The following is a 16,842-nucleotide window of genomic DNA, read 5'->3' as shown; positions in this document are numbered from 1 at the left end:
GAAGAATGGAGCAATTATTGGCTCATCAAGTGGAGCATAAGAAAATCAAGTAGCACAAGTTACCACCATTGGTAAGATGGATGAGCCTGAGAATGTGGCAAACCAATAGTTGAAATAGATAGAAATACCCTAACAATATATCAGAAATATTATAAGGGATTTAAAGAAAAAGGAGTGCATAATACACTCAAAGATACTATAGAAATAGCTGAAACCAGAACGCACCTATCACAACTTGAGAATTTGCTAAAAAGTTGGTGAATTTTCTCAGAGATGTTGATTCAGAAGAACAAAAGCATCCTTCCCTTGCATTAGCACGACAAAAATCCTTCTACAATTTTGAAGTTTTGAGGAACTGGTCAAAATTTGAGAGTTGACCTGCCAACAATTTGCCTTTGAGAGATCTAGGTTCATTTATATGTGTCGAGAAGAAGACAAATGTTCAAATTCAGAATAATGAAGACAAGGTTCTTCACAAGGTTGTAAGGATCATAAGTTACCACAGAGGATCCACCAGTATTGCAACAATAGATACCTGCTGCAAAAGACTAAACAAAGTTTACAGCATGAAGACCTGCATGGTAACACCCAAGGTGACAAGGCATATGAGGAGGCAACCAATGAAGAATGGACATGTCCTTTGTTTGTAATTGTATTAAGGCATAATTCATGTCAGTTATGCATGTAACATGTAGAGGATGAGTAACATAGAAGATAGAGCGAGAAGATAGAGAATTGAAAGTAATATGTGCAGAAGAGATAAAGAGTGAATGCTTAAACTTATGAAGAATGTATAAAGTCATTATAATGGAGAATGTACTATTGATTGAGAAATTTAATAAATGAAAATAATTAAGCATGGGAAACTTTGTGTGCTATGTTTGTGTGTGAATGTGTGTACCCCCATCTTTTTTTGGTTTTAGTGTTGTTAAAGGATAATGATCTATTTATAATTTCCCTTAACATGTTAACTGTAACCAAGGTTCAACAATCTAACTTGAAAGATCAATAACCTTTACTTATGTCAATAGGTGAAAGTCAAACAATATTCAAGGAAGTACCAGAGGCAAAAAACTAAAGAGGCATGTCACACAAATTCAATTGCCATGAAGACATCTGGGCATACTGCCAGTGATACTCTCCACTACTATAGAAGTGTTAACAAACAGCTCCACTGTTGTTAACAACAGCTTGGATTGTTTTTGGGGGATCAATAGCTCTATTTAGAACAATAATCACTTTCTGCTCCCTTGTGCATCCAACTCAGTTAGACATCAAATTTGTGCACTGAGTTGGATGGGGTCATAAATCTGTTGAACACAGAATACCACTGAGAGGGGGGTGAATCAATGGTTTCAAACCTTTTTCCTCTTTCTAATCTAACTTCAGAATAGCAGTTATTCACTTAACCACTAAACAGTCATACCAATAATACAAGAAGAAAGACCAAAGAGATCATTCACACAAAAGTAACTCACAACACCAGATTTACGAGGAAAACCCAATATGGGAAAAACCTCAATGAGAAAAGTTGCTAGAGACTACTACTCCAATCCAGCCTCACAGGTAAAACACTGACTTACAAAGATTTAGGGCACCAACCCAAGGAGCACCAACCCCTGCACTTTTAGGGCACCAACCCTGCACCAAGCTTCAACTTGGCGATGTATATTGAAATACTAAATGCAATTTAGGCTTCTTGTTGCAAATGAATTTTGCAACTCTTTGATCAAATAACTCTCTGTCGGGTGACAGTCTTTTCTCCTCCACTGAATCTCAAACTACCGGTTGTGAGATTACTTCCTTTGATTCTCGTCCTCTGTTGTATTTCTCTCCTTCTCTCACACAATCTCTCAACACACTATGTCACTCTTGGATGCTGCCCGCTCTACCATACTTTGTCGGTTAGGCTCAGCTGCAAGACTATAGTTATGTCGGTAGAATCCTCTCACCGGTATGCTTGCTCACACACACTGTTGCTTTCTTAAAAACTCTTTTCTATGGCATAGCAAATCCCTCTCCTTGCTCACTCTCTCTTCTTCTCACTTCCTTAGCAGTATCATCACATTCTATCTTTAGCTCTCATCGCTTATCCCGTGATTTCCCGCCAGAAAGCAATTCAAACTTCGAAGCGGTTAGGGTTTCCTCTTTCCGACATGATCTTCAAGAGAACCAATCCAGCCTGTCTTGGATAGATCACCTATCCTTCAAAGATGCATTTGTACACAGTTTGCATTATCCAATGCATATCTGCTGAAAATAGCAATCTCGAACAAGATCTCCTGCCTTGAAATCCGTCAACACATAAAGACACTTCAGCTGTTTCCTTTTCGAGGACTTCCTGAATCGGATTTCCTTTGCATTGATTCAAGCACCAACTACTCCCTGATCTTCCTTTGTCATTCATTCTTTCTCGAGCCGTAATCAGTCAAATACAATCCCGTGATTTGTGGCTCCTTCATTAATGGCGATTATCTGTTTCAACGACCCTGTCGATGGGGCTTCAACGACCACAGCAGGTTTGCCATCTCTGCTCCACATGGCATCACAACGATCAAAATGTGGCCCACCAACACATAGTTGGTCCAGCAAACACATACCGGTACATCCCTTTGCCAATAGAACTTTCTTCTTTTGTCAACTGGTAGAGCACACTATACCGGTAGCACATCTACACCTTAGTGGTTTGTGACAACTTCCACATTCTGCCTCTTCATCATAAACAAGCAACCAACTTTCAGACCGGTTTGTACCTTACTGGTAGGCCTTCATCCTTTATGCTCACACTCATATGACTATCCATCATGCCAGTTGACATCAATGACAACTTAGTGCCAAAATGCCAACAAAATCCTAGTCCATTACTCAATTTTCAAAGTTTGTACATGTATTAGAAAGCTTAGGTTGTTAACTAATCAATCCAGTTTGGACCATGGCACAAACATGGTCCAACTGTCACATCATCAAATTCTGACCCAAGGGGCTAAAAAATGCAAAATACAGTAATGCAAGTGTTAATAAAATAAAATACAGTAAACACGCATAATGCTATTAATAAAATAAATACTGTTAACACAACATGAGGCTGTTAATATAATAAAAGATTGCTAATACAATTAGTAATATGAATACAATTTAATAGGGTTAATACAATGGATACTAATAATACAGTTCAATATTATTAATACTACTAATACAATTAATATTGTTAAAACTTAATAGAATTAATATTAGTACAATTTAATATTATTAACTCAGCACGGAGGATACAAGTGCTGCGATTTGGTATGGATAAATTAAAATAATATAACAACATTATATATATATATATATTCATGCACTTAAATTATTTATGCTCTTCTAGTGTTCATATATTTATAACTTATTCCCTTTGCATCCATGTACTTTATATTTTGTAACATATTTTATGTATATTCATAATGAGAATAATGCTGGAGGATCATGATGTATAATTTGTATGTTTTATCATTATTTGCAATTGTGATAGAAGGAAGGGGCACAATAGGGGGAACGATGAGAGATTCCTCACTAGGCACAACACCTTGTAAAGATGATCAAGGACCATTGGTTAAGGACCAAGGGGTCACCTCATGATGATGGTTGAGGACCATCAGTTAAGGACCAAATGAGGCGAAGGAGGATAAGGTCCTAACCTTGGGCCAAGGGTTGAGGGTCAAAGGCACCGTATTGTAGCTTCCCTACTATCTCCACATGGATCAATTGTTGAAGTGAATCAATCATAAGAGGTGAGAAGTTGATATGATGGAAGGGAATAGTGTAAAGCCCTCACTAGGTACGCCACCTCATGATGATGGTTGAGGACCATCGGTTAAGGACCACATGAGGCCACAAAGGATAAGGTCTTGCTGTTGGGCATAGGGTAGAAGATACTTGGGGCACCTCATCATGTCTTCAAACTCAGCCCTCATTATGGTTGATTTTCCATGTAATTGTAGATATTGGTTTATACATATCCTAATCGTAGAATTGAATGTATTTCATGAGTTATATCTACATCATTGTCTAATCTCATCGCAGGTTTCGAGAAAATAGGCTAATCTCATCTAATTCTTAAATGAAGATTATATCCCTAACTATGTTTGCCCTTGTTTAATTTTGGATTTGTGATTTTTGGGAGAAAACTAGGGCATTTATAAAAAGGGACATTACAGACATCTTCAAAATGCTGTCCTAAACTGCCACATTGGTGATTTAAGCAGTTTTATGAATCTCTAAGGCCTCAAAGCTTTGAGAGAAAGTATTTCCATTTCATCTTTTTGGTATGCCAAAGCCTGTGTTGCAACTATCAAGTCAAATAGGCAGTTTGACGAAGCCAACTTTTTCTTGAGATAGCCAGTTTCTAACCATGATCATTGTCCAGATGGTTGGACAAACGGATGCAAAGCAGTTACCGTTTGTATGTATGTGTCTCATGATTTTACTCAAATATCTTCATAAATACAATGGGATTACTTTTGCAAGTGCCACCTTTTTGGCAAAAATCTTCAAACAGAGTTGGTGAGCACCACAATTTCAATCCAGCCAATGTCTTTCAACCTTTACCATCCTCTTTTCCATCTACATCAATATATAAAATATATTTATATATATTGTGATTTTCATAGAAAGGCCAGTCAAATTTTTTCAATAACATGCAACTAACACAAACATGGAGGCTCACGTGAATTTGATCATCTACCTTAAGCAATATAAGTTTAGAACCATATCATCCTCCCAATAAAAACTCCTATGCACTTCTAAATACCAGTCACCTCCTGGAATTTAAGGGTTATATATTTTTTAATTTTCTCTTTGTTTCATGGTGTGGTGAATCCAAAATCCTTATTCTTAAGACAGCTGTGTCAAGCCAATACATTATATGTATTTCATTGTTCTCAATAAAAATCTGAGTCTCCTAGAGTTTTACAGTCCTCGCTTGCATCTTTCTTTCTTCCTCAACTGATCTTAGGATCAATAATATTTTTTTATTTGCACAATTTTTTTCTTATGTAAATACTAGTATAGATTTGTTTTAGAATACTTCTGCACAAGACTAATTTGGAAACCACTCCAATTTGAAGTGGAATCAAAATTTATGAATGCTGTCCTCTGTAAATTTCTGGTAAATTTCTGGACAATTTATATGCAGTAACAGTACCTATTAACTACTTATTAGTGTTTATGGAGATGATTACCTTCCTATAAAAGTACATATACAATGAAAAACTCGATAGGATAAAAATAGTTCTACAAATTCATACACCAACAGGATAAACATACACAACAATTCAAAATCATGCCATAGCTCATCTAAAAATATTCACTCTTGGATTAAAGATACCAAAGGTGAAAACTACCAACATTAATGCAATATAGGTCAAATCAAAACATCCGAAAATCAGTATATTACACAGTAATAAAAAAACTCATGATACCTATGGAGTTGAGGGCCTTATATAGAAAATACAAGTCAATTCCAGGAAAAGAAATCATCACAACAAACCAAGCAAGCACAGTAAAACTCTGTTTGAATGAGGTCATTCTTCACCATGGCATAGACAGCTTTATTCAATAATTAAACCTGACAATGACCTGCCCATTTTACTCAGATTTACTTCCAGAACTTGCCATCCATTAACCCTAGGTGGCATCTCTCCTTTTTGGGAGTGAGAATATTGTGAAAAACTTGCCATCCCTTATTGTCTGAATAATTTATTTAGATAAAAAATTGACCTGAAATTGTATCTAGTGCAGACTTTTGCTTACACATATCACTCTCAGCTAAGTTCTCGTGCTACAGAAGATAAATGTGAATCCTTGTTACAAAAACCAAATGCAACATTTAATAGTACAAGTGAATCTTTAATGTCCAACTAATGTCACTTATCAGCAATAGCAAATTAAAATAAAAAAGAATAACACAAGCAAACAATCTTTCAAAGGACAAGGTAAAGATAATAGAGATGTCAATCTTACAATGGACAAAAACTTTGTCAGGAAGCTTCTTTACAAATTGACTAGCAGCATACCTCCAGTTGTCTGCACTGTTCATAGACGGAGAAGCCCGAGTTATATTCAAGCCACAGAACAGTTTTAAGGAAAAAAATCAAATATTTTATTTATAGTTCCTCACCATCTGTAATCTATTTAGAAATCCAAATAAAATGCCATTAATATCAAAAAGGGAACATCCTCTTTGCCTACTTGTATAAGTGAACATGTTACAATGATATCACGCAAATATCTTTTTGGATATCATCGCAGCATAAAGTAAACTTCAAACACCAAACCATCTCATAGAATTAATTTCACATACTCCTGTTTTTGTTGTTGTGTTATGCTTGTCTTTGTAATATATGTCTACAATTCAATTTTCATATTTATAATATTTTATATTAGGTTATCAGATTCGGTTTGGGTTCAGATTCGAGTTTGTGGACTCCATCAAAAAAAATTGGTGCTTGGATTTGTTTTAATCCGTTTATACAATAAAAACAATATAAAAATTATAAATATATACATATTTGCAGCAGTGATTAAGTCAGATTACCTCAGCATCATATAATAAACAAAACCGTCATATAAAGATAAAATTTGAAAATATTACAATGTATAGTAGATTTCTGGATTAAACTGTGTGCAAAATCTTTCAATCAACATTTCAGATCATACTTCATGATCCATCATTAGGATGAAATGTTTAGAGAGCAGGGTCGATTAGTCAAACTCAACTATCATGATACATATTAAAATTAAAAACGATAATGTCAAGTGTCAACAATCGGGCATCAGTATCATAGGGGTCTTCAAAAATATCATCACCATCACCATCATCCATATTAGAAGATGTAGGTATTGATATTGTTGTCATTTTATGACACCCTTGTTCCATCAGTAAGAACCGATCAGAGATACAATCCATGGACCAGCACTGCCCCAATTGATCAAGGAGAAAAGCAGAAGAATTATGAGGTGAGAAGTGTTGTCTTGTTTGGAAGAAGTCCCTTCCCTTTGCTTCCCTTTTCTTTCATGTTCCCCGGAACTCCGGAACCCCGAGGTTCCGAAGTTCCTTCTCTTTGCCTTCTCTTCTTTTCTTCTCCGAAACTCCCGAATCCCGAGGTTCCAAAGTTCCCTCCTAATCTTCTTCCCTTCCCCAGGACTCCGGAACCCCGAGGTTCTGAAGTTCCTTCCCTTTTTTGCCAGTCCTTTCTCCTTCGCGAAACTCCGGAACCCCGAGGTTCCGAAGTTCCTCCCTTTCGTTCCCCCTCCTCTTCAATTCTCCGAAACTTGGGAACCCCGAGGTTCCGACATTCCCTTTCCTTGCAGTTCTTCGGAACCCCGAGGTTATGAAGTTCCTTTCCCTTAGCCCCTTTCTTTTCCCGGAACCCCAAGGTTCCGAAGTTCCTTCTTTAGACTTTTTCAATTCCTCAGAACTCCGCAACCCCGAGGTTCCGAAATTCCTTTGATAGGTCTCCCCTTTTCCTTTTGCTTAGTCTCTTCTTCCCTTTCCCGAAACTCCGGAACCCCGAAGTTCTGAAGTCCTCCTTCCCCTTCCCTAGAACTCCGGAACCTCGAGGTTGTTAAATTTATGGATCAAAATTAAAATTATCTTGTTCTATGTATTACTAATTAAAATATAAATCTGACTATCTTCTTTTGTATGGCAGGTGAGAGGAGCATTTATTTTTCTATATGCTATCTCACGAATGCCACTCAATATAAGTATATAACAAATGGGACACGGTCAAGCAATGCCTTGATCGGTCATGACCGATCAAGACATTACTTGATCGTGCCCTTTTGTTTATACTAACAAATGCATGTTTAAATGATTGAATAAGAGACTTCATTTATCTCTCATTCAATCATTTATCTTACCAAAGCTATCATGCATTAACACTCCCTCTTAGCTAGGTAAGATAAAAGGTATTGGGAGAAATATTCATAAATCGTATGATGCTTATCTTGGGACCATAGTTTCAAGATGTGAATTGCCTCTGTCGGCGATTCTATTCACAAACTCTTGAGTGGATTGCCTCTGTCAGTGATTCTATCCATAAGCTCTTGTGTGGATTGCCTCAGTCGGCGATTCTATCCACAAGCTCGTGTGGATTGCCTCAGTCGGCAATTCTATCCATGAGCTCTCACATGGATTGCCTCAGTCGGGATTCTATCCACAAGCTCTTACGTGGATTGCCTCCGTTGGCGATTCTATCCACAATCTTGAGTTGTTGTAAGATCATCACCTTCCAATAACCTCAAAAATACAAGTGGAAATCATTTGGAAGTCGTCACTTCCTTATGATTACACAGGGCCCATAAAATAATTAATATTTACAATTTTTACCTCAAAAGTGCTCAATCTTTATTAGTAAGCTCCCTCTCAATCACAAGGTATCTTGAGTTTCTTCTAGAGAACATATTTTTCTGAACATACGTCTGAATTTCTGACTTTAGCAAGGGACACTTGTAGTTTAAGTTTGAGAGGACAAGTTCTTGCAATGTGGCCATATTCGTCACATTTGAAACATTGTACTTTAGAGGAGTCTCTAGGCTTCTTGAATGATCAATTACCATATGTCTTTTCGTCCTTTTTCCTTTTCAAACTAGAGACTAGAACTTGAACATCTTCATCAATGGGTTTCATGATTCCTCTTGATATTAGGTTACACTCTTCTTCAGCTTTTAGTCTATCAAATTTGGGAACTTTGGATCAAGCACTAACTCCTTGTCTAAAGTTTTCCCATGAGATAGGGAGCCCATTTAGAGTTATCATAGTTAGCTCCTTATTATCATAAATGTGACCAATTGATGAGAGTTGGTTCCTTAATTCTGTTATCCTCATAAAATATGAAGTGATAGTCTCTTCTTTACTCATTTTAATATTAGAAAGTTGATTTTTAAGTGTGAGGATTCTGCTCGTGTTGTTAATCTCAAACATGTCTTTCAAGGCTTTGAACATGTCATATGCAGAATCTAACCTTGTAATGATAGGTAGTAGATGACTCTTTACTCCATCTACTAATAACTCCATTGCTTTAATATTGTTCTTTTCCCACTGACTCTGTTCGTCTTTTCCATCAGGTTTAGAAGGATTCTCTATTATTGTGTTAAACTCATTCTTCCTTAGTACCAACATCATTTGTAGTTTCCATAAATCATAGTTTGAGGCACCTTCAAGTCTGTCTTCGAATCTGATTCCATTCGTCATTTTAAAATACAAACTTTCAAGGAGATATCAATCTGATCTTAATCAGATCTTCCTTCAGGCAGTTAGGCTTTATAGAAGGAAACTTGGCTCTGATATCATGTTAAATTTATGGATCAGAATTAAAATTATCTTGTTCTATGTATTACTGATTAAAATATAAATCTGACTATCTTCTTTTGTATGGCAGGTGAGAGGAGCATTTATTTTTCTATATGCTATCTCACGAATGCCACTCAATATAAGTATATAACAAATGGGACACGGTCAAGCAATGCCTTGATCAGTCATGACCGATCAAGACATTACTTGAACGTGGCCTTTTGTTTATACTAACAAATGTGTGTTTAAATGATTGAATGAGAGACTTCATTTATCTCTCATTCAATCATTTATCTTACCGAAGCTATCATGAATTAACAGAGGTTACGAAGTTCCTTCCTTGTCTTCCCCACTTTGGGAACCCGAGTTTCCAAAGTCCTCGGACTTCTTTCCGGCTTGCAACACTTCCAAATGGCGCGATCAACACTCAAAGCTTTAAATGCTCCGACAACTTTTGTGACTTATGCACCTTCTTTTGTGGAGCCACAGGGGTGTATTTAATGATTTTGGCAGGATTTCCATCGAGAGAAGTACAGGGCCATGCTTGTTGTGGTAACTTATGTCATGTTTGCATGCTCTCACTTTGGAAGGTCAGTCAATCCACCCTTCTCGGGGTTGCATTTTTAGGGTATGGCTAGGTTGCTTGCATGTACAAAAAATCAAGTGCATGCACTTCCCTGCACTCCCAGACTGGCATTTCCCTACAAGCAAAAGGGTCATGATCACTCTTGTAACCAATTTTCTATATAAAGGTTGTTAAACCTCATTGTAAAGGATTCTCTCCCTGTTGCCTTGAGCTATTCTATGCTCTTTCACTTCTCTTGTATTTATCTTGCATTTTTGCAACTGTAAGTTTGGCCATTGGCCATGTAATGAATTGAAATCACCGTTCTTGCCTTTCTTCAACTTATGTATGCTGTGTATGTTTCCTTACCTTCATCATAGGTGTATGTTTTGCGGCTCTTCTCTCATATATGCTGTGTTAATTTATTTGAGTGTGACTTATGGGAAACCTTCTCCCCTCTTGACATTCAGCGAATTCTAACCTCCATACTGTTGACGTGTCTAAAATCGCTGAACTTGCGACTTCATCTAGCCAAAGCAGAATAGAATGTATTCGTCGAGTATCCTATCCTCTCTTGAGATAAGGAAATCCCTAATGCTGTTTCTATTTGATCAATGGGGATGACCTCAAGGTTTCGATTGTCGGGTCTTGACTACAGGATAGCTCAATGATCGATGTGATTTGCTGGGAGCACAAGGGGACTTAAGTTTTGCAACAAGCTAGTCCGCTGCGATTCTCAAACTACAAAATAAAATCAAAAGGGAAGGGTTCAGGAAGCCTAAGGACAAGGATGATAATAGCTGATGTAGTGGGTAGATAAATTTCGATAAACCAGTTCTTGTTTTGCCAAAAATACCCTCACAACTAGACAAAAACGGTGCAAGTTCCAAGGGATGAAGGATTTTCAGACCGGAGACACTCACTTTAGGCACCCAATTCTAGCGCAACCTAAGACGCACACTTGCAGTTGAACTAAGCACAGTTTGGGTTCAAACTAACCATGCACGGTGACCTACAATCAGCAAACCCCCAATGGTATGAACCAGAAATGCATCAAATACCCCTCCACACTTCACCATTAAAATCCCTACACTCTAAAATTAACCAGCTGAAAGAAACCATGCAAACAGACTAAAACAAAGACAACAAACACCATATTTCAATGTTCATATATTTGCTTCAGCTGCCATTACAACAATTTCTGCAGCATCTCTATGCTATGCTTAAAATCTAATCTATTCTAACTTTTAAAATCTAACTACAAAATTCTAACAAACTACCTGACTATCTAACAAAAATCTCTAACTCTAAAAGAAAGGCCTCTGTCTTTTATAGAATTTACAATATTAAATCGAGGGCTAGGATGGACTGCATCCAAGGGTCCTAATCTGCCTTCCAGAAGCTGGCAGCTTTAACCTATGCCCAATCAATTCTCAATTATCCAACCAACCATAATTTCAACTACCTACAACTGTTTTGGCATTATTTTGAGTCTATCTGGTAGTTGGACATAACTGTCCACAAAAATATATTGCGCGGGACCCATAGGCAGTTTTTTCAATAAAATAGTTTCAGTTTACCGAAATTGAACTTCTGGAATTAAATCCAATTGTGTGCTTTTCTTGAGAACGCATGCTTTGTAGTATCCAGAGTGTTCTTCGGTCTTTGGTGGTGAGCTTCAGCTTGTCGTCCAGTGGCACGCTTCCCAATGCCCAGTTTAGATCTTGCGCTCTTGCAGCACGTTCCTACATCCTTTTCTTTTCCATCTTTCAGTGCCTGGCTCCTAGTTTTCTGCGATGACGTCCTGCGACCTGCAAACGATCAATTTCATTTTAATAAATCAATTTGAAAAATTAAATAATTTAACTTAACAAATATTAAATTTTAATGTCGTCTAGCCCGAGAAGTTCTTTGTGAGATGTATCTTGAAATGTCGTTCTCTCTTCGAACATGAAATCTAATCCTTGGTCTTGATGGTGTTTGGGCGATCTGAATCCACTAAAGCTTCTTGGCTGACTGGCGAAAAAGCGATTTTGCGATATTGTTCAATTTCGGCCTACAAGTTGGTTTTGAAAATATCTAAGTTTAACGCCCCTTTCTGCATTGGCATTTTCAGGCTAAAAGTCACTTTGCGAACTTGGTTTCAACGATTTTACCTTTCGCTTCTATTTGCCGAACTTCGGCTCAAGACGCATTTTTGCAAACTTGGTAACGCCTTTCTATTTTTAAAAGTTTTCCTTTATCTCTCGAAAATCGGCAAATATGGGGGTTTTGGATGGTTCTTCAGACTTTTAACTTCTGCGTTTAACCCTTAGGCGTCAAACTTGGGTGATTTGCTCTCCTTCAACAAACCTTCAAACTTCTTCGTTTTACTTTGTCACCGAAAATAGGGTGTTTAAAGCTTTTCATATGGTTTATATTTCGCGATTTACCCTCAGGTCGCGATTTCGGTGAATAAGTTCTCTTTTTTAACTTTATAAAATTGCGATTTTCTTCTAGGTTATGAACTTCAGGTTTTTGAGAGCTTTTACAAACTTAATTCTGCGATTTCCTTATGGATGCCGAACTTCGGCGATTTTGGAGGGTTTGTAAACTCTCTTTTTTTTAAAACTTCGCACCATTCTCCCTAGTTTGCGAACTTCGGCAATTTATGTATTTTGCAAACTCTAACCTTTTCGCGATTTCCCTAAGTTGAAAATAGCTAACTTCGAGAGTTAAGGGCTTTTTCCAAAACAATCGTGATTTACCCTTGGATTAAAACCTCGGCGATTTTCACTTGATTGGAATTTTCATATTTCCGCGATTTCTATATTTCGGGATTTTGACATGGTTTGTAAACTTTATAAATTCCTTGCAATTCTCCCTTGGTTGGCGAAAATCGAGAATTTCACCAATTTTGCAAACTTTCTAAACTTTGACTTTTATGCCCTTGTAGCGAATTTCAGAGTTTAGGTGGTTTTTGCAAACTTTCACAACTTTTGACACTTTCGCCTTCTTCAGCAAACTTCGGCGATTTAGAGCATTTTGCAAAGTTTAAAAAAAAATCATTTTATCCATCACTGGCGAATTTCGGGATTTTTGCAACCGCTGCGAGCTCTTATACTTTGCGATTTTAGAATTTTGCAAACCTCTTGAAACTAGGCGATTCTTGAATGGCAAACTTCGGGGGTTTATGATCTTTTGAAAACCTTCGCAATTTATCCATTATTGGCGAATTTCGAGGGTTTGTGACCTTTTTCAAAGTTTTGATATTTTTAACTTTTAACCCCCATTTGGCGAAAATCAGCATTTCAACGTCTTTGCAGGCTTTAACTCTTTCTTCACATTTAGGCGACTTTGCGGGAATTGGGGAGTTTGAAGTTCGCAATATGGCCCTAAAGGCCGAATTTGGTTTTAGCAGCACTTGACCCTTCATATCCCCTTCCTCTTCCGCAAGGACAGAAAGGCACAAACTGGGGGTCCCTGTCCAAGACGGGCATGGGTGTGCGATACGCAAAACAAATGGCGACTCGACTGGGAAATATTCCTGAACATTTCAAGGATGACTATCCGGATTGAACCCCAGAATCTTTTCAGTATATACCCCACAAAACAACCCAAATGACAGAAGACAGATTCGAAGTAAAAATGACCAACCTTGAGAAATCAAGTGTGTGCAGTGAAATTAATTCTGGCTTAAAGAAGGTTGAGATATCATTGTTTAGTTAATGCAAGTTACGTAGAGTGACTCTAACTCCAAAAGCAACCTAGATATAGCCCCGCTGCCAGCAAGCGTCTATAGCCCCGGCGGAGTTATCGCCTGTAAGCTCACAGAGATTGCTTTGTTTCCAATAAATTTTCTTGTTGAAAATCGGCAAAGGTGTCTGCATTCCCAAAGCCAAGCAAATTGATATTTCTTTGCTTTTCAGTTTCTTTTCTTTTGATTTTTCTCTTTTATTTTCACCTTTTCACCTTGGCTGGTAAGCAATGAAGCCTACGTGGGATTGAGCGTTACAGTGGTCGCTGAAGCAGAGCTTCAGATTTTTTCACCTACAGTTACCTCCCTTTGATAAAACGACAAACTTAAGCAATTTTAAGCGTTTAAAAGTGCAGTGATCACAACGTTGGCAACAAGACACAGCAAGCAACTAAATTTTTAGACTGACTAAGCCTTAAACCAAAATGGACTGACTACGAGGGCAACCATCCATTAGGTGCTCTACCAAAGTCGGCATCCAAGAAATGAGCCGGAAAAATTTTCCGACTTCGTACACCAGTGCTGGGAAAAGAAAACAAACCCCTTCAAAAACTGACAAGAAGACAACCCCTTCCGAAAGGACACCTATACTATGGAAAAGCAGAAAACAGGGAAACTAAACTAAAATAGAAAACGAACAAAAACCTAAACTAACTATGTACAAGAAGAGACCAATTGTACAAAAGGTGGACTATATGCATGCGTTCCCGATCCATGATGATTTTTCAGTATGTGCAGCAGTAACAGGGCAGCGGGAATAGTTCTCAGTTTGGCTTGTTTGTCTTTGTATTCTGAAAAGAAAATTTTCAGTTGGCCACTCTCAGGTTTAACCAAGGCATCGGGCAAAATTATCAATTGAGGAAGTTCATTAGGTCCGTGGTTAATCCATTTAGTATTTACAGGTTGTTTTCCCAGAATATTCAAAATTAAACGAAAAAAATTCAGAATTAACAGCAGGAGGGAAAGAAACAACCTGGCAAGTTTCTGAGTCATGCAGAGTATTGTACGGTGGGTTGTGCGGCAGGAAGGCTTCAACAACTGTATCAGGAGGTTGCCATTGGTGGTGCAGCATCCCGATAGCGTCTAGTGTATGCAAATCAGCATCACATTCCACATTAGGTTGCGCAAGCTGAAAATCAGTCTTGAAACCGAACTCGAACTCAGGAAAGAGAGGCGCATCATCTGTCAGTGAATCCTTGGGTTGTATGAACAATGCGGCCTTATGCACTTCTATCAGTACTTCCTCAAACAGCAGGGACTCTTTGATTGATTGGTCCTCAAACACGTCCCCAACAGACTCCTGGACTGCATCCTCCATTGGTGGGGCTGATGCAAACTGCTCTTCAACCTGTGGCTGATCCACAAAGCTCCCTTGATTGTCCTCTTGAACACTGTCCTCATCAGTTGCAAGGATAACAAATTCATCTGTTGCCTTGGTCTGATTGACTGGTTCATCTTTCTCAGCACTTGATAGCTCCAACTTAACATCGTCAGAAGGTGTGGTGCTGTATTGATTTTGAGATCTTCTGTATTCATCTGCAGCGAGGTAGGCAATCCACATTTTGTTGGCGATGCTCTCCTCTAGATCTTCCAGCAGTCCAAATTGGGCTTTAACTTGACTGACTGCCTCCATGCATAGTGAGCAAGTGAATTCTAAGTGTGGGGTGCAATGAATTCTGCACCACCAAGGTGATAACACGCTCTCCAAGCGTAATTCCTTATCAAGACCAAACTAGTTCTCAATCAAATTCTTGAATCTTGTAAATTCCTCGATGCTGGACGGAGGACTGGGGATATTCGGCTGTACGATCGCCTTTGGTTTGGGGACATCCCAAAAGAATATCTGCCCCTGTAATGCGAGCTCAACCCTTGACAAAAATGTCAAGCAATTCAGTTCATTGTGCGATGTGGTGTCATGAATTTTGCAGTGAGTTGCAGATGCAAATTCGGACAGCTGCCTTGGATAGAACTACAGACTTAGCTCTTGTTGGATTTGGAAAATTTCGGACTGCAGACAGTCTTCATGAAATGGCTGACTCAACATACTGACTCAGAAATATTTTTTGTATTTTCAGATTTTCTAATTTTTTGGCTTTTTTGGTTTAACAGGGATCTTGCATATCCCGAATATAGCATTTAAAAGGTCAATTAGACTCAACTTGTTGGAAGGTACCTTCCAAAGGCCCTCCTTCTAGCGCCAATTTTGTTGACATGTCTAAAATCGTTGAACTTGCGACCTCATCTGGCCAACGCAGAACAGGATGTATTCATTGAGTATCCTATCCTCTCTTGAGATAAGGAAATCCCTAATGCTGTTTCAATTTGATCAACGGGGACGACCTCAAGGTTTCGATTATCAGGTCTTGACTGTAGGATAGCTCAACGGTCGATGTGATTTGCTGGGAGCACAAGGGGACTTACGTTTTGCAACAAGCTAGTCTGCTGTGATTCTCAGACTACGAAATAAAATCAAAAGGGAAGGGTTCAAGAAGCCTAAGAACAAGGATGATAACAGCTGATGTAGTGGGTAGACAGATTTCGATAAACCAGTTCTTGTTTCGCCAGAGATACCCTCACAACTAGACAAAAACGATGCAAGCTCCAAGGGATGAAGGATTTTCAGAGCAAAGACACTCGCTTTAGGCACCCAATTCTGGCACAGCCTAAGACGAACACCTGCAGTTGAACTAAGCACAGTTTGGGTTCAAACTAACCATGCACAATGACCTACAATCAGCAAACCCCCAATGGTATGAACCAGAAATGCATCAAATACCCCTCCACACTTCACCATTAAAATCCATGCACTCTAAAATTAACCAACTGAAAGAAACCATGAAAACAGACTAAAACAAAGACAACAAACACCATATTTCAATGTTCATATATTTGCTTCAACTGCCATTACAACAATTTCTGCAGCATCTCTATGCTATGCTTAAAATCTAATCTATTCTAACTTCTAAAATCTAACTACAAAATTCTAACCAGCTGCCTGACTATCTAACAAAAATCTTTAACTCTAAAAGAAAAGCCTCTACCTTTTATAGAATTTACAATATTGAATCGAAGGCTAGGATGGACTGCATCCAAGGGTCCTGATCTACCTTCCAGAGCTAGCAACTTCAACCTATGCCCAATCAATTCTCAGTTATCCAACCAACCATAATTTCAACTACCTACAACTATTTTGGCATTATTTTGAGTCTA

At 38.2% G+C, this 16,842-nt stretch overlaps 1 protein-coding gene across 1 annotated transcript in view; it reads right to left on the bottom strand.

Moving 5' to 3' along the window:
• LOC131062810 (putative lipase ROG1) overlaps positions 1 to 16,842 on the bottom strand; it is a 62,289-nt gene that overhangs the window by 33,068 nt on the left and 12,379 nt on the right. The window contains exon 2 of the mRNA XM_057996556.2: positions 5,998 to 6,065. Within this exon, the coding sequence (XP_057852539.1) occupies positions 5,998 to 6,065 (68 nt within the window). The remainder of the gene's footprint in view (positions 1 to 5,997; positions 6,066 to 16,842) is intronic.

The sequence above is a fragment of the Cryptomeria japonica genome, chromosome 9 (genome assembly GCF_030272615.1).
Source record: "Cryptomeria japonica chromosome 9, Sugi_1.0, whole genome shotgun sequence".
In the NCBI taxonomy this organism is placed as follows: domain Eukaryota; kingdom Viridiplantae; phylum Streptophyta; class Pinopsida; order Cupressales; family Cupressaceae; genus Cryptomeria; species Cryptomeria japonica.
This window is presented reverse-complemented; position numbering and strand designations above follow the sequence as displayed.